The sequence below is a fragment of the Lygodium microphyllum genome, chromosome 29 (genome assembly GCF_053477565.2).
Source record: "Lygodium microphyllum isolate KBCC chromosome 29, Lygodium_microphyllum_v1.1.10, whole genome shotgun sequence".
NCBI classification, from domain to species: Eukaryota; Viridiplantae; Streptophyta; class Polypodiopsida; order Schizaeales; family Lygodiaceae; genus Lygodium; species Lygodium microphyllum.
The window spans coordinates 28,645,612-28,669,832 of NC_141163.1; the positions used below are offsets into that span (position 1 = coordinate 28,645,612).

Genomic DNA, 24,221 nt, shown 5'->3' on the forward strand with positions numbered 1-24,221 from the left:
ATTTTGTCATGATATTTCTTCCAGAAATTGCTTACAATATGTTCCTTTTTATTGCAAAATGAGCATTTAATGAAAATGTTAGGAACCAAGAGTTGCTCACAAGCTGTTGAAGTAGATGTTTGACTAGTGTTGCCTTCTTTCCGATTTCTTTTCTCCTCATTCAAATAAGATTGGATGGTGCTTTCCAAGGTTGGATTAGGGAATTTGTAATAGTTATAAGGGTTGGGAACACCGTAGCTTTCAAGAGAATTGCAATGGCAGCTTCATCATGAATTGGATCTTGAATTGAGGATAGCTGTGCCATGAGCCCCTTCATGTGAGAGATGAACTTACCCAAGGAAGTCCTTGCTTAATACTCCAAGCTAAAAAAATTAATCTTGAGGAAAAAATTAGAGTTCTTTCCTCTAGCCCCATAAAGATTTTCAAGCTCATCCCATTTCTCTTTGGTAGTGGAGAGTTTGTTAATGTGATAAATCAAAGATTCATCTAGATGAAGCATGATTATGGCTTGGGCTCTTTCATAGTCATCTACATCAATCCGATTAGATGGGTCAATAACTTTGGTCCCTTTGATGAAGGGCTAGTAACCCCTTTTGTACTTCGCTAATATCTACCATGGATGAATGTTTTTCCATTGAACTTATGAATGCGAGATCTGACATCGACATAAGCCATGGCCATAATAGGAAGGTCTTACTAATTGCACTAGGCAATGGTAGTGTCCAATCATTTACACAATGGCCAATAAGTGTCGAAGCAAATGAAATGATGTTTACATTAATAAGTAGCAAGCTCAATGTAGTGGTCTACAAGATGAGATAAGACATTATGACAATGGTTTATGTGTTTATAACTAACGCATAGCCTTACAATGATCAAATGGATGGTGATACTTAAGCACTTATGGAATCATGCTTAAGGTCTTGAACTTTTTAGATTTTGGAAAATAATCAACAAGCACTGATAAACAGATTTATTATCAGTGCTAAGAAACACTCATTGCCAAGAAGTGAAGCACTTAACATTAACCCGATTGTACCCAGCTTGAGGAGTCACTTTTGGTCGAAGACACTCTAGAGTTTAGAGCTTTCAGGTCTGCAATGAACTCCGCAAAGGCTTAATTAGTGATTAAAATCACTCTTAGTAACTTCATTGAGAAGAGAACTCAAAAATGATTAGGCTTTGAAGCTTTGGCTATGGTTGCATGCAAACACACAATTAGGGTTTGCTCTATGTGAGCAACAGACATGGGATTAAGGAAAACTGACTGAGGTGAAGATAGCCCACTTGGGGGGCTACAAATGCCTATGGTGGCCTCCCTAATTGTGCCTTTAGCAAGTCGTGCCATCGAGCCACAGTGCACACTACAAAATCTACGCCAAATTCTACTCCTACTATAATGTCAGGCTCCACATGCCACAATGTTGGGATTTGAAGTGCTAGGCCATTGCACCCTGAGCTGAGAAGAGGTCGCCAAAAGATACTAGGGCGTGATATGCTCTCTTTTGCTCTCCCCAAGTCCTCCAATAGAGATGGGTATGGTAGTAGGTAGCTATGGTGGTTAAGAGGTATGATGAAGAAATGACACACTCATGTGCACTTAGTGTGAGCTGGAGTTGAAGGAAGCTTGTTGGATGAGAGATGGCTCTGATATTGTTGGAATATCAGAATGGTAGCATGAAAAAGTGTGCACAAGAGGGAGAGAGAACTCAAGTACAAGAAGTTCTTTCTTAGTAAGTTGCTCACAAGTACAACTAGTACACACACTCTCTCTTTGAGAGTGACCCTTAGGGCTATTTAAATAGCCTCAAGATGGCTAGGGTTAGGGTTTCCCCTTCCCTCCGGTCCATTCACACTTAACTAGCCTTATCCACCATTGGATACAGTGGATTCATATGCCTATCTCTCAACACGCACACGCACACACACACATACAGACTGTGGATAGCAAATTCCAACCAGGAGGGGTCAAATGCAACCATCCAAGAGCATCCTAGAAGTATGCAATAGCATTTTTAGGCCTTCTAGGTATTGGTGGTAATAGCCACATCAAGGCAACTACATTTCTGGTGTCTCCAAGCTTCAAGCTACTTAAAAATTTGCTATTGGGATTAGGTGCCAACTTATTAGGCTTGGTTTTCACGACAAAAATTGGATATTTCTCTCATCTCGGTATTCTCTCTTATTCTTCAGCCATTCCTCCAAATATATTAACAATTCTCAATCATTTGCAACAAAAAATCAGCCATTTAAGGTGGACAACAATGTGTTTACTATTGTGAACCCTAATCTATAGTGGTAATTAGGGTTTAGCAACTACCTTGGGACATGTGCAAAAGATTGAAGTCTTAGTACACTAAAATCAACAAATGGAGTTCAAGGAATTGCTAGAGATTTCAAAAGCCAATCCATCCCAATCAAATTTTGGGCTAGATTTAAACTACCAATGGTCGCAAACCGTAAATGAATCAAGGGGCAAACTGATAAGAAGGATTGTTGGTCATTTGTGACACGCAAGAGGCATTTGGATTAGCAAAGGAGGTTGAAGAATCTCAGTACATTCCATCCATTTGCAACTTAAGCTAGAGAAATATCACAAGCAGCACCAAGGTTTGGGGCTAACCAAGTATGGAGTGTCCAAGATTAAGTGGAATTTTTTGCATTTTATACTATGTGAATTTATTTGCTTGTTCAATTAGAGTTAAATTAGATCATTACCACAATTTCTCCAAAGTTTGGTTCCAATATAAGATGTCTCAAAAGATGATGGGAGAGGGAAACATGGATGGATAAGGAACATAAGGGAGTTTGATCATGATCGACATCTCAAATCCATGTCACAATCATGTCGATATTGACATCTTGATCCACACAATCATGCCAATTGTCCCACTTCCACATTAAGTCCTTCAAAAACCTACAAAGAAAGAGATTTGTGTTTGATGAAGATTGCTACAAACAATCACCAACAACTGAGTCCTCAATAAACCTCTATGCAAACGATCACAAACAAGCTGAACGGAGGGCTAAAAGAAGGTAAAATGTAACAAATTATGGAGAATGCAACAAGTTGATTAATGTGTACCAAAATACACTTGGCAAAGGATACCATGTGAATGGGCAATACGGAAGCAAGGATACATAGAAGAAAAACATAGATGAGAATGGACACAAAAGACTAACCGCATTCATCATAAGCAAAGCTGAACAAACAACCCTTGCATGTTGGACTGGCCAAGCTAGTGAAGATGATGAAACTGTTCAAGACGAGACAATAAATCTAACTTAGGAGAGATGAGAGAGAATATAAATGATGGTTGACTTCAACAACAAGGCGTGTGCTCTAATCACAATGAGCAAAAGAGTTAACCGTATAGATAGGGAAATAAAAGCTAAATGATTTATCTTGCAACCCAAAAAGAACTGATAACAATAAAACCAAAACACGCTTTGTAAGTTTCTTTCCAAATGAGATAAAATAAGAAATGCAAGTTATGTTATGAAGGGATTTCTAATCGTTGGTGGAGATTTCATTTAGTTCTTGGACTCCATTACTCTAGTATTTATTATTGTCATGAGAGTTGATTATATGACTTGAGTCTAATTAAAAGCTAAATGATTTATCTTGCAACCCAAAAAGAACCGATAGCAATAAAACCAAAACATGATTTTTAAGTTTCTTTCCAAATGAGATAAAATGAGAAACACAATTTTTGTCATAAAAGGATTTTTAATAGTTGGTGGAGATTTCATTTAGTTATTGGACTCTATTACTCTAGTATCTATTCTTGTCTTGAGAGTTGATTATATGACTTTAGTCTAATTTATGAGTTATCCAAGATATATCATGATTCATTTTGGATTTTGACATTGTCACTTTGCTTTGGAATGAGAATCGTGTTGTTGCAACTTGACCCACACCATATTGTACCTGGCCTATGTAACAGATAGGAGAGAAAACAAATGCTGCTGTACCATGTGGACTGCCAAGCACTATTGTATGAAGGGCTAGGAAACCATAGTCTCCGATGGACGTGCCTATGATGAAGGCTGCTATCACAAGGGGACTATCCGAATGTGTCAGAGCTTCACACAAACTCACCAGACTCTTGCTGACACTCACAAACAGGAGATGAACTCAGAAGAGGACAGAGAACACACGCCTGCTAACATTCATAAGATGTTTGACTCCTAGGCAGGTGGCTCATCATCAATACTTACATGAACCATGACCAAGCAAGCTGCAATACATGACAACGTTTTGTGCCTATCGAGTTCAAGATGCCTCAAGGCTTCATGAGAATCAATTCTCGGAGATAGTACCACTTCTTTGCAGTACCCAGCAGCCACTCCAGGTGACAGAATAGTGGGCAAACATTAGGAGCAAAAGATGGCAGATGTACCATGCAGCAGGTCAGCCAGTTCGTTGATCAACTTAAGTCTGGTCAGCCAGGCCACAGGTCTGCTAGCTCACAAAGTTCAACCAGATATGCACTGCCCAGAGATTGAAAGTGGGGTGGGGTGTGTATCCTCAGCTCACTTCCAAGAACGCACACACTTAGATGAAAAGATTCAAAGGCATCCTATTATCTGGAATCTGGATACTTGTGTCACTACACCAACAGGGTCACTACACCATCGGGGTCACATGTCAGGGTCTAGACCTTACATCTCATGGAGTAACAATGGCCTAGCCAAATATCTTGGAGATAGTAGACAGTGCACAGCTCTGCTTCCTCAGGTGCAAGCTGACAAACTACAAGGATAAGAGCCACTGAGAAACACACCACCCCCAACCTCCCTTTTCCCCTGAAGTGGCACCTCTCCAAATATGATGTGGGTGGTAGTATACAGCAAAATGAGATTCATCTCTCTTCTTCCATAGACAAGGGCAGCTAGCACCTTGACAGTCACAGATGATGAGAAACTATAGAGACATGCTCTAAATATGGAGTTTAGAGGCTGGTCAAGGCAGAGTGTGAAGGTTAGTCTACTTCAGAAAGTCTATGTAGTTCATAAAAGTCTCCGTCTTGGAACACCTGATTGCACCCAAGGAATTTGATGGTACCTCTTGATGCACGCATTCTTAATGAGGACATCAAAGTCCACCAAATTCAAGCAATGCCTGTTCAATGCTGGCATTTATGTGAGCTTCTGTTAGCTTATTGCATGTATGGGCAGCTGTATGGGCATTTTAACTGCCAGCTTTGAACATATTTCCTCATTTTCTGGGCAGGTCATTTCTGGACTGGCCGACCTATATTTTAGGCATTTTTTGTGGTTGGCTGACCTGCTTGCATTATGGAGAGAGATTGGAAGCACTCTATAGTGGTTGCCCTCAGACTGTGTGGTTTGTACACACCCTTCCGCTTTGGTATGAGTTCCATTTCCCCAGTTCTGTCTCTGAGTTCATCTGTTATTGTCTTTCTATTCAGTTCGTTGTGTATACAACAGCTTCTCCATTTTGTTTCCATTGTTCTATATGTCTCACAGCTTCATTATTGACAAACATTCACATGATTGTGGCACACTTCCCCAAGGTTGTAGGGCCATCATTATTTAACTTGGTACATGAACACTAACCCTTCACTAGCACTTCAGGACAACTCTTGAAGCCTATATATGTGTAAGAGGATGCCCCTCTGTAACTTTGATGGGATCAAAGAGAGTTGCTTTGGAATGACACATTCGTACTACCAGATGCTGTGTAACCTCTTCTTTGAGTACTTGGGTGTCTTGGGAGGAGGTTGAAATGGCTGGGACCAAGGATATACCTGCTATTGCTGATCATTTAAGTACAATCTATTGCAAATAGAGATTTTGGAAGAGACTGGGAGAGTTTCAAACCCAATGGGCAACACTACTTATCAGAGCGGATCGGCCCACAAGAACAGCCACCTCCCACAAAGCTACTCACATATGCATATGGGACTGCCCTAGCACAAGAGGTTTGACAAAATAGTTTTAAGTTATAATGACTTGAGCAATTGTCATCCACTTCTGGGCGTACAAGGATTATCCACATAGCCTTGCCATAAAGCTTTCTAGACTCCCTAACCTTCAAAATTGTTCATAGCTATACTGACTGACAAGTTAGAGATTGTAGATCATTGGTAGCACGATAATATGGCATATCTAGTAGGCCCGATGCTGATAGGAGATCGAGCACCAAACAAACCAAGCAAGCCTCTGCCACAAAGCATCACAGGTGCTTTATCTACTTGCCTGTCACATACACTAACGTGGCATGTTATCAGCTATGTCCTGTATAGTACCTCACAAAAGCTTATAGTATAAGCAGCATTACATCATGGTCTGTTTTCAGTCTTAACATTAAAACAAAATGTTGGGAGAATTGGGGAATTAAGATGTAGGAAATCTCCCCCACACCACCATTGGTAAATAGATAGATGTGGGAATCAAGATACATGTGACCATGGCAAGGCTTGGAACGGTTTGCAGCTCTCATCATACCAAGTGCCAGTATTAGGAATATTGTGGGGCTTGCACATATCCACTTCTCCACATGTGGCCAAAAGTACTACAGTGCCAAACCAGTATTCTTGGTAGTTGGATCAATGGGAATAAGCTGCAAGCTATTGCAGGTACGAGGCTCATGCCCCATCACACAACAGAGCAGGTTTAAGCCAGACATGGACTTAAGAAGGGGATTATTTTGCACTCTCTTTTCCTGAAAGAGAATGGACAGCTACCCACATCCAATACAGCTCCAATGCAGAAGGAGCTAGGTTATCAACAAAATAGCTTGAGACAAAAGCCAAGTGCACTTCAAAAAACCTTGACCGTTATATTAAGACAATTTGAACAATCAAAAGCAATCATAGACCAGTCGTATGATACCATTCAGATGGTCTAAATCAGAGTGACACCTACATAGTAATCTGCAATATTTAGCTCCTCCACTTTATTTTGGTAATTGTAATTCAGACTTGCTGCTAGAGCCTCCACCAAAAACCTCAACAAGTCACTTCATTACTCAGAAAAAGGGAGCAGTGTGCTTTTTTAAGAACTGCAGTATCTACGGTTGATTTCAAAGAAACAATGCAGGTTGAAGCAAAGAAATGTTTGTATGCTGCTTATGTAATCTTCTTTAGATGCCACCAGACATACTCTACCTAGTTTTAATATCTATGCTGGTTCCCACTGTTTCACTAGAACCAAACAGATGAGCCATAACTCCCATGGATCCTACAAGAAATACATCAGTTTTCCAAGCAAGGATTCAATTGAAATGTTTTCTTCAGCTGATTAATGGGCATTTTCCCATGGAATGTAGTAGGAAATGACGAATAGTCCCCATCTTTGTAATAAGCTAAATTGCAAGACAATATAGGAGGAAAAGTTGGGAACAATACACTGCACAAATCTCAGTTATGTATCACACATTAATACTCCATTTTACATTGAGAAAACGACTGATACCAACAATTGAGCACAAATGATTACAGCTAAAAGGTTATATCATATTTGGCATGAAATAAGGTTTACCTTATATACAATGAATGAAGGTGAAATATAGTCCCATCAAGGACAAAGTCTTATGCAAACATATATGTATCATTACCATTTCCTTGATGAAAATGCTGCTTCGGCAGCCAATTTGGAAATGCACATTGATCTTCAAAAAAATCATCTGGGTTGGTTGCTATACTGAATGTCAGTTAAGTACAGGGTAGTTTAGCTGTGATATGGATACCCCAACAGGTGTAAACACCTCGTCTAATGTTCAAATGCTTTACAACCTTAAGAGTTTCAGGCTCAGTATACACATTTGTGAATTGTGACGCCATTCTAGCTTATTATGTATATGTAAGACAACCCTGTATGCTTTGTGCAGTTTGCCAACTCCTGATGAGAACAGTAGCCAAGATGCCACTTGTATACAATGCTTGATATTTCAATGATCCACTGAAACTTAGCAGAAAATGAATGTTTATTTACAACAAACTCAGCGGAGAAATAACTTTCTTACAAATCTGATAGGTTGTCTACACAAAGGACAATTTGGTTTCTTTTGCTTCAAAATCCTGCAAAAGGAAAATACAACATACTCAACTCTCTCTCTCTCTCTCTCTCTCTCTCTCTCTCTCTCTCTCTCTGCATGCAAGTGTGTGTGTGTGTGTGCACGCGCGCGTGCGCACATACATACATACATACATACATATGTTTCTTCTCAATCAGTAGATGAGACTCCAAACAAGGATTTGTTATATATAAATTGTATCTATTGAGCTAAAAATGCATTAGCTTTACTAAAACAGCCCTAAAACAGCCCCAAAACATGCGTTCCTAGAGAGTGTCTGTGTCCCATAAGCACAAACCCACTTGGGAGGGCCCAAACTTTCTATAAATAAGTATGATGCCCTCCATTCAGCCCTCAAAGTTTCAAGTGTTTTCAGCTTGCTGCCCACACCCCTCTCGCGGAGGACATCGCAATCTCAACTGTCCCTTGCTGTCATCTACAGTCTGGCGCCAATTTCCAGCCCTTCACCTCCCGTTTGCTGCTGTTTCCAGCCAGGCGACTACTGCTAACCACCTGCACAGCTGTCGTACAGCCTGCCACATCAGCATACTGCTGCATTTGCAGGCCCCAACTACCACCAGCATAGTTTTCTCTCTCTTGACTGCTCTCACTGCAGTTTTCTCTCCTTAGCCTGTCGCAGCAGATTTTCTCTCTCCACTCCTCTGTTTGCTGTTTTCTCTCTCCTACAACTTGCTTTTAGTCTTTCTCTTTCCTCACCTGCATTTTTAGTCTCTCTCTTCTGCATTGTGGTCTGCATCAAATCCAACCTTCCTTGGCTGTGTTTGCTAGTGTTCAACGTCCGGAGGCTGCCTTGCTACGATTTTGGGATCCGTTCGGAGTACGACACACTCTCCAGCTCATTACTCCTACATTGATCCTTGAGATACAAGAGTTCGAGGTTCAGTATTCATTCACTGCATAGTGTGTTTACTGCATGAGCATTGTATATTCAATAGTCATATCATTTCATTTATTCATTGTGTTCATTGTCTCTGAGTTACCCTAACTCTAATTGTGTTCTTTTATCAATCTCTGCTTTGTCGTATGATTGTTATTTGTGTTTCTGTGTCAGGGTATTTCTTTACATGGTATCAGAGCCTAGTACTCTCTGAGAAACTTAGGCCTTTGATCTGAAAGCTCTTTGCAGAAGCAAGAATAAAAGTAGGTTCAAATGACTTCGAACACAACACCACCAATTTAATCTCCAGAACTAACTATGCCGAGAACCGAGCCAGAGTGGATAGATCAACTTGCTCCACAAAGTTCCAACATGGTGGAAGACACTTCGGACCAGACAAAAAAAAAAGTTATACAAGCTGTCCACTGAAGAATATCATGTGATCATGGCTTTTAAACAAAAGAAGATTGAGGAGCTTAATCAAAAGATTGCCCTTCAAGAGAAGCTACTCAATGAAGGTATGCATGAATTTCTCTCTTCAAATGTTGTGCATAAATATGATGATATTGCAAGGCCGACGAGACCATCAAGGATGGGACTCTCTTGTTGGAGAAAGAGATCCGGAGTATGTTCCATTTTTTCATCCTCTTCTGTCCAGTCCGGTGCAAGGTACTTTAGATTTGTCTTTTGTTCCTTCTTCTTTTACTTCTTCTGCTTTGCAATATACTGGTAAAAATCATGAGGAAGAAAGAGTACAGTCCGGTGACTATGGAAAAGATTCTCTTGAGAACCAATTCTTGAATGTTAACACACATCGTGGGGATTATAAGAAAAAGCCAAGTACCTCTTCTTCTACCCTTCCTTCTTTTTAATTTACTTCTCAAGATCAGAATGAATTTGGTGTTCCTATGTCTACGTCATCTTCATGATCATCATCTTTTTCAATCATTAAATGGTAAAAATGAACAAAACGCATCTGCACCTTTCACACCACAAATTCAAAACCCACCCCTCCCACCACATTCTTCCGCTGCTTCTGCACTTCTATTCACACCATTCACTTTCCCATTTTAGACACCTCATGTTTCACCACACATCACACCGGGGGGTTATGGAAACATAGGCACCGCCTTTAGGACCTCATCCTTTCCTCAACCGGTTGGTGTTCCACCTTCTTCTCACACACTTTTGATATCATTGCAGCTTGAGTATCCCCCCCCCCAGTCTCTCCCAAGTGTGGATCAGTTGGTACCACAGCTTGCCTCTATGGCATTACCTAGTAGACCTTCTAGTCATTCTGTTGTGCCCCCAGCCAAACTTTGGACAGGGATTCCATGTCCCAATGCCTCCATCTCCATCGACACCTTATGCAAACATTCATGTTCTAGTGCCTCCGCCTCAATCTGCACTCGTTGGACTCTCACAGCCTGATTCTATCTAACCACCTCTTTCCCTTCTCCTTCCTATCAACCACCTCCACTACCACTCACTTACCCTTTCTCCTTCCTATCAACCACCTCCACTACCACCCTCCCCATCCATCTTACCCCACGTTCCTAACATCTCATGATTCTACCTCATCCTTAGCCAAGCATGCATTCAATGATAGACTCGTTTCAACAGATCAAACTTTACCACTTAGTCGAATCTAATGAGACATGTCCTTGACTCACAGAACCTATGGGATCTTGTGCAGGGATTGAGACCCCAACCCAATCCCACGCTTGTTCCATATGAGGTCATCCGCTCATGGAAGGCTAGGAATGCCTCTGCTATTATCAAGCTAATGCAACACTTATTGCTTGAGTTTCATTCTCAGCTTTAACATTTTGACCTAGCGTCAGAGCGATGGGCACATTTGACTGACCGTTATGCGGCTTGGGATAAGACTCGTCATATAAATCTTGACCATGAGCTTTAAAATTTCAAAATCTCTGACCAGGATGACTTGAAAGTCCAATTGGCTGAGTATTAATGTCTTCTTGCCAAATTCTCCACTACGGGGACTCCCAAGTCCTCTAATGATCATGTCACACTATTTCTAAACAAACTCCCCAAGAAATTCTTCAATTTTGTGGAAAGTACAATTTTCTAGCCCACCATGTCCACTTTCTATGAATTTGAATGTCAGTTGTTACATTATGCACGGTTGTTCGATCAATTTCATATAAATACTACCTCAAAGGGGACTCTTGTTGCTCATTCTCAAAAGGGGCAACAAGGGAAGGGTAAACAAAATCAAACTTCCACTCGAAAACAAAATCAATCCGAGGATTCACAAGGAAACTCCCAATCACAACTCAAACACCGGTGACAAAATGTACCTAAAAAGACTAGATATTGTCAACATTGTCAAAAGGTTGGCCATTTTAACAAAGAGTGCCAATCAAAGGTAAGAGGCACGTCACCAAAACCTAAGTCTCAAACCCCCACCCCTCAATCGAGCAACCCCCAACAGGGGAGGCAAGGTGATTACAAGGGGCAGTTTAAAGTTCAGACTCATATTGCCACCACTCAACCATCTCAATCGACAACGTTCTCAACTCCAGAGGGCTTGTCTGACTGGTCTGCAGAGGCCCACATTGTCTCCATAGAGAGATCATATGCGCGTCTCGTTCATATCTGTGAGTTTCTTCCTGACGAGATTACCGCAGAGGCCCACTCGTCACAGTCGAGCACTTCACCTCCTCTCTGGATTGTGGACAATGGAGCTACCCATCACATGACTCCTATAGAAGGCATCTTCCCTACCCGAGCCCCTGCAACCGCGCAAATCTGCATAGAAAACAACTCCTTGGTCAAGATTCAAGCTCAAGGTTGCATCAATTTTGCCACTGACAAGCATCCGGATGGCTTCACTGGACAATGTATACCATGCCCCTGAGCTTGGGGTAAACTTATTATCTATTCAACAACTTTGCTAATTGCGTTGAGCTGTTTTCTTTAAAGCAACCACAGTTGAGGTCCTTGACTCTCAAACTGGTTTAGTGATTACTCGCAGTGAGGCACAGCCTAATGGTCTATACCACATGACACTTTCTGACCGAGCCGACAACCGAGGGTCCATGTTCTATAGCTTCCAAGCATTAGCCACATCTCGAGAGCTTACGAACAGTGAGCGTCTTTGGCATTTTTGCTTAGGGCATCTTGGTTATGACTCTCTTTATGAGTTATCACACTGTGTGCTGGTTGAGAGCCTTCCATGCCTGAAGCTAGCTCGAGATATCTGTAAAGCATGTCAGCTCGGAAAGCAGCACCATACCCCATTCCCTCAGCAATCCACACATCATGCTGAGGCACCTCTTAGATTGATTCATGTTGATCTTTGTGGGTTGACATCCACTGCCGCTTTGAACGGCACGCTCTACTTTTTTATAGTGGATGATCATTCTAGATACATGTGGATGTACTTCTTCAAGCGTAAGTCAAATGCTTTCATATATTTTTTTGCTTGGGTACCGCTGGTTCATAACCAGATTGGACATCATCTTGGTTGCATGAGGACTGATAGCGATGGTGAGTTGGGTCACCACTATTAATATTTAGTGTGCATCCTCAACCAGTGCCCGACTACGGTTCTTCCTCAAAAGACCCTGTATGAGACATTCTTTGGCTCTCGGCCTATCGTTTCCCGCTTCAGAGTCTTTGGGTGTTGTGCCTACACACACAGACCTGATGATAAGATAGGCAAGCTCACTCTCCGAGATGATCTCCTTGTCTTTGTTGGATATTCCTCTAAAGTGAAAGCCTATTCATATATTTTTCTATTTGGGTACCACTGGTTCGTAACCAGACTGGACGTCGTGTTGGTTGCATGAGGAGTGATAGCGATGGTAAGTTGGGTCAAGGCTATTAACATTCAGTGTGCATCCTCAACCACTGTCCGACTACGGTTCTTTCTCAAACGACCCTGTATGAGACATTCCTTGGCTCTTGACCTGTCATTCTCCACTTCAGATTCTTCGGGTGTCGTGCCTACACACACATACCTGATGATAAGATAGGCAAGCTCACTTTGCGAGCTGATCTCCTTATCTTTGTTGAATATTCCTCTAAAGCGAAAGCCTATCGATTATTCGATTCTTGGACAAATAAGATGATCATTCGGAGGGATGTCATTTTTTACGAGAGAGATATCGTGCAATCCTCTATATCGGATTCGGATCCGATTCCTCCTTCCACATCATCGGAGATTGTGCCTACTGAGCTTGATCTACTTCCCACTCCTGACATTCCTGCAGATTCTTCAACTCCCAAGTCCCCCTCCACGAGACTCGTTACCTCACTGGTACCAGCAGACCATGCGAGATTCGGGAATCCTACCACCGGATTCCACTCCAAAGAAACCTAGAAGATCTGCCTTGCTTGCTCCTCAAGCATCATTTGCGTCGCTATTTACAGCTGATTACATAGCGCATTCTGAGCTGGATACATGGTAGGAGGCTCTTCAGCACCCTCAATGGCAACATGCCATGGAACAGGAGCTAGAGAATATTGACCAAAATGCGACTTGGACATTGGTGGATTGTCTGAGCCACAAGAAAGTCATTGGGACAAAGTGGATTTTTAGGACCAAGCTAAAAGCTGATGGGACTTCAGACAAATACAAGGCTCGCTTGTAGTGCAAGGGTTTCAACAGAAACATGACATTGATTATGAAGAGACTTTTGCCCCTACTACGCAATTAACATCTTTTTGGTTACTGCTCGCACTAGCCGCTCACCACGGTTGGCCAATATATCAGATGCATGTCAAGAGTGCCCTCCTCAATATATTTTTGGAGGAGAAAGTCTATATAGAGCCCAGGTTTTCCTTCAGGGTACCCGAGGACTAGGATATTCCGCTTGCAGAAAGGTCTTTATGGGCTGAAGCAAGCACCGCGGTCTTGGTTCCACAGGATGCACGAGTTCTTATAGACTCACAAATACCATTCTACCCCTTATGACCCAAACTTATATGTTCGATCTAATGTAAAGGGGGTCAGCTATATCCTATTGTACGTTGATGACCTACTTATCACAAGCTCAAATTTTGCTATCATAGCAGAAATTAAGGCCAAGCTTAGTGCTACCTTCGAGATGACAAACCTTGGTTTGTTGTCTTATTTTTTGGGAATGGAGGTAGTTCGATCTAGGGGCTGAATTTTCGTGTCACAGTAGAAGTACGCACTTTAGCTCATGGAACTGTACACTTTGGATTCGACATAGCCAGTGACCTCGCCTCTTGATCCTACTGTCCACTTATTGAAATATACCCTAGGTCAGCCCTTTGATGCACATACCTATTGATCTGTTGTAGGGAAACTTCTTTGATTAATTCAAACTAGGCCACATTTAGCTTACTCAGTTAGCATACTCAGTCAGTATCTCACAACACCTAAGACGTTACATTGGATTGCATGTCTTCGTGTGTTGCATTGTTTACAGTGTACTTATTCTTATGGCCTGGCATATGGTTCTGGTTTATATTTGCAAGGGTGCACTAATTCGGATTGGGCAGGAGATCCTGACACCCAGCGTTCCCATTGCCGCTACCTCTTTACCTTGGGCACGGCTTCCATTTCGTGGTCCAGCAATAAGCAGGAGATGGTGGCGGCTTCCATGGCCAAGGCGGAGCATAGGGCTCTCTTTGATGGCACCACTAAGGCCATCTACTTGAGGAGCTTACTCACAGCACTTCATTTTCCTTGTGACTCTCCCATCGTTATCTATTGCGACAACCAGATTGCTATTGTCCTTGCGGGCAATCCGATTTTACCCCATGGACACGGCATGTAAAAGTCCACTTCCACTTTTCCAGAGAGTAGGTTGAGCTAGACACTATCCACCTAGAGTTTGTGCATTCATAAGATAATTTTGGAAAGCCGAACAGTTGTGGCGTGAGGCCATGGAGAAGGGAACTGGATAGTTTTGGTTAAAATGGGACTTGGACATTGATGGATCGTCCTCGTCACAAGCCAATCATCGAGACAAAGTGGATTTTCAAGACCAAGCTAAAGACTAATGGTACTTTAGACAAATGCAAGGCTCACCTTGTAGTGCAAGGTTGCAAGCAAAAGCACGGCATTGACTATGAAGAACCTTCATATCTAACACTTGGTTGAGATCATTTCGCTTATTGTTTGCACTAGCTGCTCACCATGGTTGGCCAATCTATCAAATGGGCGTCAAAAGTATGTTTCTGAACGGTTATTTGTAAGACGAAATCTCTGTGGAGCAACCTGCCAACTTTTCTTTCACTGACCAGACTGGTAAGATATTTTCCTTGCGGAAAGCTCTTTATGGACAGAAGCAAGCGTCAAGGTCTTGATACCACAAGATGAACGAGTTCTTACAAATTCATGAATATCATTCTATTCCTTATGATCCAAATCTATAAGTGCACATCACTAGCGCGGGGATTAGCTATATCTTGCTATATGTTAATGATATCTTACTCACTAGCTCCAACTATGCGGCTATCGCAAAAATTAAGCCATAACTTTGCACTGCATTCAAGATGACCAACTTACGACTGTTGTTTTATTTTTTGGAAACAGAGATTGTTAGATCTGAGAAAAGTATCTTTCTATCACAGTAGAAGTACGCCCTACAACTGGTGGAATATTATTGTACTGATCAAATATGACCACTTGCCACGCCTCTAGGTCCCACTATCCATCTGCACAAGGATACCTCGGGTCAACCTTTTAATACATACTAGGCCAGATCTGGTTGATTTATACTAGGCCAAATCTTGCATTCTCAGTCCGTTTGCTTAGTCAATATTTCAATGCACCTCAAATGTCTCATTGGATTGCTTATCTTCGTGTGTTAAGATATTTAAGGTGTACCTATAATTATGGACTAACTTATGGTCATAGTTTATGCTTGCAAGGGTACACTAATTCTAGCTAGATAGGAGATCTTAACATCCCGCATTCCCATGGAGACTATCTCTACACCTTGGACACAGCACCCATCTCTTGGGCTAGCTGTAAGCATGAGACAATGGCAACTTCCATGACTGAGGTAGAATATCAAGCTCTCTTCAACGATACTGTAGAGGTCATCTAATTAAGAAACTTACCAGCCGCACTACAATTTCCTTGCAAGTCGCCTACAAACATCTAATGCGACAACCAAAGTGCCATTACCCTTGTAGGTGACAATCCCATCATCACCCCTCAGACATGGCATGTGGTGGTTCACTACCACTTCAACAGAAAGCAAGTTGAGCTAAGTACTATTCACCTACAGTAGTGACAATTTTGCAAATATTTTAACCAAAGCGATTCTACAGTATCTTCTACCACAGATTAGCTTGGATACACCCTTCTCTACTTCTTAAGATTAACAGGGGAAGGGTACTTCCCTTTTATTTCGTCTTCTAGTTTGAGAGGGTATAGTTTCCTTTTTATAATAATAACAATGATGATATTTACATTTTTTCTCTCTTTTAAACATTTATTACTTTGTATTATATATTATAAACACTTGTAACTTTATCTGCATTGTCAAGATGACATGATTGTAAAAGGGCACTTGGGCAAGCGAACAATTCCCCTACGAGAGCATTGTCCAAGTGACACCATTGCATCACATTCTACATGAGCATAACTACTTGCATTTTCCTTTGCATTTCTCTATACATCAGCAATCTGTTTATGTAAACATGGATTTGTGTGCACTGCGCATTTATCACCTTACATCACCCTTAAAGTGGTCAACTCCGAATCCACCATACTCATAGCACTGCACATGGCAATCTCCAAAGGCAAGTTTTTTCCCCTTTGCTTGCATACTGGCCTTACTTATCTTGCTTGCTCCCGTAGTTTTGCCTCTCTCTCCACATATTCTCCATATGATTGGCATACACACACACTCTCTTAAGAATCCCTAGGTCCTTATCCTAGTAGTATGTGAGATTGTTTTACTTATTTTATGAAGATAGTGGGGCTCTCCATTTCTCTTTTCCCATACTTCAGGGCACAATGACTCAATGGGACGAAAGCTGCTTTGAAACTATCACTTAATGCTAAATCTTTTGAACAAATTAAAACAAAGCCCTCAAATCAAAAAAAACAAAAAACAAAAATCCACTCTTGATTCCATCTACCTTTGCAGGACTTGGTAGGCTCCTAGGCAGCAAACGCACACCTTTGGTCCAATGCCCCAGCCTATTGGGCATGATCACTTTAGCTCCCTTGGTAAAATAACCATCGCCTCTGTAATCTTGATAGATCATTGATCAATGGACATGACTCTTTGCCCAATACCCCAGCTGCTCTGGTGTGCAATGCCTTGGGGTTTTAAAAAAATCCATATCAAGGGCTTATTTCTCACGGCTAAGTTTTGGGCCTAAGAGGGACTATTGAGCTAAAAATGCATTAATCTAACTTAAACAACCCCAAAAAACTCTTAATTTATGAAAAAACCATCTTATTTTAAAAAGAAATGCAATCCTAGAGAGATACTATGTCCAACATATAAAACCCTAATTTGGGTATCCCAAACTTTCTATAAATAGATATGCAACTCATCACTCTCCCTCAAACTTATTTTTGCACGTTTTAAGAGTCGTATCTCTTCTGCCCACACCCTGTTTGCGAAGGATATCACAATCCGAGCTTCCCCCAATCATCTGCTACCATCTGGTGCTTGATTCTCACTACCTATCTACAGTTATCGCCTAGTACCTGAGAGTTGCCGCTTGCAGTTTTCCTATTGCGTTTGTTGCTAACATCAGCATCTGGTGTTATTGCCAACAATCTAGAGCTGTCACCTCGATCTTTTCTCTCCTCCACATGCTGTGTTTACAATTTTTTGCCGTTGCTCTGATCTTCTCTCTTCTCCACAAGTTGTGCTTGCATCTAACAGTTGTCACCCAATTTTTCTCTCCCCTCAAGTACCTACGTTTTTAGTCTTTCTCTCCTACACTGCCGTGTGCATCAAATCCAACCTTCCTTCGCTATCTTTGTTGGTGTTCAACACTCAGAGACTACAGCCTTTGCTGCAATTCAGAATCCATTCGAAGCACGACACACTCTACAAGACATAACCTCTGCCTTGGTCCAAAGATCACGAGTTCACGGTTCAATATTCACTACATAGTGTGTTTGCTACATGAGCACTATATATTCATTATTCATTCACTTTATTATTCATTGTGTTCACTATCTTTGAATTACCCTAACAACGTTCTATGTTAATCCATTTGTGCTTTGTTGTGCAATTGGTTTTGTGTTTTTTGCGTTTAGAGCATTTCTTCACATGTAGGAGTTTCTTGTTACAAATGCTCCTGCCACTTAAAATCAGATGATGGACCGCATCTCCAAGCCACATCCAGCATTTGTAGGCACTTTCTTTGATGACATGATTGTCTATTCAAAGAATGAGAAAAAGCATAGAAAACACTTAAGTCATTGTGTTCAACGAACTGCATAAGCATAGCCTAGTTATCAATGACAAGAAATGTGAATTCTTTTTGCATGAAATTCACTTTGTGAGGCACATTGTATCGGCTCAAGGTATTTGTATGGACCCTGCAAAGATTGAGTCAGTATGTTCATGCCCACCTTTGAGAAATGAACATGAGATCTACAACTTCTTGGCTTTATGTTCTTACTATAGAAAGTATGTACACAGGTTTGCTGAAATTGCATCTCCATTGTATGCTTTGTAGGAAAAATGTGCCATTTAGATGGAGAGAAATGGAAATTTCAGCATTTGAAAAGTTAAAGAAAAAGATAACTTCAGATCATGTGCTTATGTTGTCCCATCTAAGGAGTCATTAGTGGTTCTATGTGATACATGTGGTAATAGCATTAGGGCTATTCTTATGCAAGATGACAAAGTTGTTGCTTATAAGAGTCGAATTCTCCATAATATAGAGAAAATTTTGCAAGTCTATGATAAAGAGCTTTAGGCTGTAATTCATGCACTATCTACATGGAAACATCATTTGTTGGGGGCTGATTTTACAATGTAGACGGACCATTTTCTAACGCAAACAAAGTTGTCAGAGAAGCATATGAGATGGACAACCTTTCTCTTTATGTTTCATTTTCAAATTGTCGATATTAATGATTAAAAAAAATGTTGTGAATGATATTGTCACATAAGCCACAAATTTCAGCCATCAGTATGGTTTATGATACTAAGTTGATGCCATGAAATAGCACTATACTATTGATTCAAACTTTGCTAATATTGATGATCAACTTTACAATGGCTAGAGGCATAAGCACTTTGTGCTTAGAGATGGATTTCTAAAGATGCATGGACGATTATGTATCACAAAGCACTTGAAGCCTAGAGTAATCGCTAAAAGTCGTCTTTCTCCATATAAAAGACACAACGATATTGATTCCAAAGTCAAGACACTAGAGCATTTTTAATTGGCCAACTTTGAGACATGATGTAGAGCAGTTTGTCAGGGCATGCATAATATGTCAAAAAATAAAGCATGATAGGCAAAAGATGCTAGGCTTATCACAGCCCTTGCGTATTTCAGATAGGCCTTGGCAAAGCATTGCTATAGACTTTATTTTTGAGCTTCCTAGGATACCTACAAGGAACGATGGGATATGGACTATCATTTGCAAGTTCAGCAAACATGCCCATTTCATTCAAATAAGGAAGAAAATAAAGACTAACCATATGGCACAATTGTTTTTACAGCACATCTTTAAGTAACATGGTATGTCAGAGTCGATGGTCAATGGTCAAGACCCCTAAAATGACCAATTTATTTTGAAAGGGATTGTTTGAGAATATGTATACCACGCTGAAATTCTCATCATCTTTCCATCCATAAACAGACAGTCACTCTGAGGAACCAAATTCCGCAGTGTTGGATCTTTTGAGGTGCTATGTTTCAGACCACCAGACACGGTAGAAGTAGTATTTGCCATTGGTTGAGTCTGCTTAAAACAACATGGTGCATAGTTCCATTAGCAAAGCTTCATTTGAGGTAGTTGAGGGTGGCAAGAAGGTACCACCTATCTCATAGACTACGGATAAAATCTTTGAGGCTGATTAGTATGTGGAAAACTTGGATGTAGCCTATACAAAGATAAAGTATGCACTTCAAACATCACAGGAGAAGCAAAAGAAGGCAGCTCATCATCACCATAGACGTGCTTTGCAATTTGCAAAGGGCGATGATCTATTGTTGCATTTTGAAAAGGCAATGCTAAAAAAGATGAAGGAAAGAGAGAGGTTATATCCGAAGTTAAGTATGAGATACTATGGGCCCTTCCAAGTATTGGAAAAGAACACTCATGTCGCATATTGGCTGAAATTACCTTCACATCAATAGATACACAATGCCTTTTATATCAATTTATTGAGGCCTTTTCACGGTGATATACAAGAGTATATGTCTGCTCTAATTTAACCTAAGGTTGAGGAGCTAGAGGAGATTTAGGTACTCAAGCTGATTTTGGCACATAAGGAAAGAAAGGTCAGAGGTAAAGTTTCCAAGAGATACTTGGTAAAGTTTCAGAACTATTCACCAATGGATGCAAAATGGATGGAAGAGGATGACTTGGCAGAAAATCCTCAATTGATATAGCTTTACATAGATGCCTTTCAGTTAGAGCCAACTTCAATTCGATCAGATTCAACAAAGCAAGGATACAGAGCATTATCTAATGCTCAAGGGGGAGGTTGCACTTCCACTCCACCAATTTTGAACAACTCTCACATGTAGTGGATCTCGGAAGTATCCAGCATGCATCAAAGGTATTGTACTGACAATGTCTGCCATGGGGTCACTACTCAATGTACAAGTCACTGTGAGATATATGCAAACGAGTATGGGTTTCACCACAATACTAAGACTAGACATTTGCATCAGTTTGGCATCAGCTTTTGCCTCAGTTTTGAGATCAAATTCTCATCGGTTTCAATTTAGTTTTTGAGCAGTTTAAGAACCATTTATGGTCACTTTTGGGATATACATGGGTTTTTGCATTAGTTACTACTCAATTTTTTGCAATTAATTTGTGATCAATTTTGGGTCGCATTTGCAATGGTTTATGACCAGTTCTTCGATCAGCAAGTGATCAATTTATGCTCAATTTTCAATGGTTTACAGTAGGTTCCATGGATAGCAGAGTACTAGTAAAATCCATTGATAGTTTCAGCCATGGTTTATGCTGAGAATATGCTTTACTATGATTATGAGGTCACAATAGTTGAGAAACATGAGTTATGGATGCATCCAATGGATTTCTAGCATCAGTTCTAAATGGTTTTTCCGTTTTATTTGATGTTTATGCTGACTAGAACTTGATAGCAAGTTTGGGGCATATGGCATGGTTAGACAACAGTGCCCAAAGTTGTGACCGTGATGCTCCATGAAAATTTCAATGCAATATGCTTTTGCTTTGGTACAATGCAATGCAATCGAGGACGATTACATGGATTTCAAGGGGGAGGTCCGTCACGAGGATGAGAAATTTTAAGGTACTTTAAACTCTCTAAGAACATTTGATTAAGCTTCTAATCAAATGTGTAGGGTTATTTAGCCATGTGATGCACATGGCAATTATTTCATGATAACAAGCCAAGGATCCTAAGGATAGAGTGGGTATCAAAGGCAAAAGTTGCGATAAGTTATGCCAGTTGGGCTTTGGGATTCAGCTGGTGGCAGTTTTGATCCTAGGATAGTTATTTGGCCCATAAGTATCAATGGTGACACTAGGGACTAGCATTAATTAATTAATTTAATGCTAGTCTAAGGGTCAATAGAGGTTAGAGACCACTCCATGTTGCAAATGGCCTAGCCAATTTAATTATGGATGGGCAAATTTAATTTTGGGTAAGGTTAGAAGGGCTAAATTTAATTTTTAGAATTATTTAATTTTGAAAATTAATTTATTGGCTGGGTAATGCTGAAAAATGGGTTTAGAAGGCTTCCATTTCACAAAAATGCCCATGCAAATTAAGAAAAAGTTTTTAAGAACTAGGTCTCAACCATTCAATCAACTTTTAGCTAGTAAAAGAGAGAGAAGGTTGTTGGTCATTCTACAAGTGCAAAAATCAGCATTGGATGCAACTGATAGCCATGTGGAATCTCCTAGGGACAAGCAACAGCAAGGAGACACTTTCGAGGGCTGGCAACAGCATTATTGTTCAGGTCATAGCATTTTGGAGGCACCTCACACTAGGTGACTGCATTAAATGTGGATTCGAGTAGGCAACAAGCAGATTTTAGGGTTTTCTCACAAAGAAAATCTGATTTCTCTCTCACCTTCTCCAAACTATTCTAAGGAGATCTTAGCTTATCTCAACTAGATTTGGTGGATACCATATAGAATTATACTGTAAACCCTAAATTTCTACAAAATTTAGGGTTTAGTAGTCACCTTGGGACCTGTGCCAACAAGAGAAGGCATCACACATTGAAATCAGCAATTGAAACTTTTGAATTGTCTAGGATTTCGAATGCATAGCTGTCCATTGTAAATTTGGGGCAGCATTGGGCCACTTGGGATCCAATTTAGAGCAAGTCCTGATGGCCAAGGATACCTTCACACATAAAACTCACTTTAACAGGTCGAGTTTCACTATTTGGTCAAACTTCATGCAACAAGTGCTTGAATCTCAAGAACTTTGGGACCTCATCATTAGTCTAGAGCCTATGTGGGACCCTCAATTAGCTTGCCCTAATCACATCTGTCAATGGAGAGCCTGCAATGCCACAACCAATGTTGAGCTTATACAAGGGTTGCTTCCTGAGTGCCACTCACTTACAGCATTTCCCCATCACATTTAAGCATTCGACTCATCTCATTGATAACTATGCAGCATGAGATCACACTCGGCATGTAAATCTTAACTTTGAGCTTCAAGAGTTTTCCATTAAGAAAGGGGATGATCTAAAAGTCAAGTTGGCTGAATATTAGTGGTTATTCGCTGAGTTTGCCACTACTAGCTCGACAATCAGGTTACATTTTTCTTAAACAAGCTACTTGAAAAATGCTTCCACTACACATTATCTTGCTGCCCAGATTGCCAACTTTCTATCAGTTGAAGTGTCGATTCTTGCGTTACCCAAGGCTCCACGATCAAGTCCACAAGAAGTCCTCCATATACTCTTATTTAGAGAGGGGTCTAGTTGCCTCTTCTTCGCAAGGGAAAACAAGAGGTGGCAAAAACTCACAAGATGCGAAGGCAAGCCAAAACAAGGGTGACACCCCTTCCTCCGAGGGAAACAAAGAAACAAAATCCATCTGGCAACAACTCCCTAAGAAAAATAGATTTTGCGCACACTGTTAGAGATCAGCCTATGTGGACGAGAACTCTCGTACCAAGGCCTAGGGTCTTCCTCCTAAGAAACCTTAGTAGACCACTATGGCTACATTCACTCCTCTTGGACAATCTCGTGAAGCTACATCTTCCGCTATTGTCCTATCTACTTCTTCCACCCCTGGGATCGTAGGACATCAACAGCCTATATCTTTCAGTATTCTTGAAGGATTAGCTCGAAGGATTAGCTGATTGGTTTGCTAGCTCCTCACCCATTACAGTATTTGCATCCATTCTTCTTAGAGCATCCTCTACACCTCCATCTAGGAACACTTCTTCCCCTCCTCACGCATTTCATTTACAGCAACCCATTGATGGACGTATGTGATGGTGGCTACATCGCTAGTTTTTCCTTCTTTAGTCTTTCGTTGCTTTCACTCATACACACACACACACTCATTGCATTGTTTTTTCATTTAGCTCTCATTTTCTGTTTTGTTTTGCTTTGGAGCATCTCACTACTAACCTCTGCTTTGAAGATTTTGATCTCTTTTGCACGGTTTTCTATTTCAATGTAGGGATAACATACATGTTTGCACTAGTCCTTCCTGGGCTTAAGACATGGGCTGGACACTGTTTTTTTCATGGTTTCATCTTCCAAGGAGATTTGATCTTCTACCAACATGGAGGCTTCTCCTCTCGAGGCAAATCGTGCAACATCTCTCTTAATGCTATCATGGTGGTGACTTCTACCTTGCTCTTCCAATCGGGATGCTTCATCCTCATCTTCATCATCATGATTCTTGGCACTACACAAAGACTAACAACAGGCTCCTCTTTCTCCTTCGGCATTGACTTATAGGGTTGAGAGGGAATTCCTACCCTTTCGTGATACTCTGCAAGCTTCGGTACTTGTCTTCCATATTAGCCTTCCCCATCCCTATTGTACCTTCTCCTTTGCATTGCATGATTTTATCATCCTTGTAAAGGACACTTGGGCAAGTGAATAATTTTCCCACAAGGCACACTGACAAAGTGAGAC

At 40.9% G+C, this 24,221-nt stretch overlaps 1 protein-coding gene across 3 annotated transcripts in view; it reads right to left on the reverse strand.

The window, feature by feature from the left end:
• Window positions 1-7,455: 7,455 nt before the first annotated feature.
• LOC148010481 (E3 ubiquitin-protein ligase APD2-like) overlaps window positions 7,456-24,221 on the reverse strand; it is an 85,290-nt gene continuing 68,524 nt past the window's right edge. For all 3 annotated transcript variants that reach the window (XM_087671853.1, XM_087671854.1, XM_087671852.1), the window contains one exon: window positions 7,456-8,048. In XM_087671853.1, the coding sequence (XP_087527979.1) occupies window positions 7,970-8,048 (79 nt within the window). In that variant the 3' untranslated portion in view covers window positions 7,456-7,969. The remainder of the gene's footprint in view (window positions 8,049-24,221) is intronic.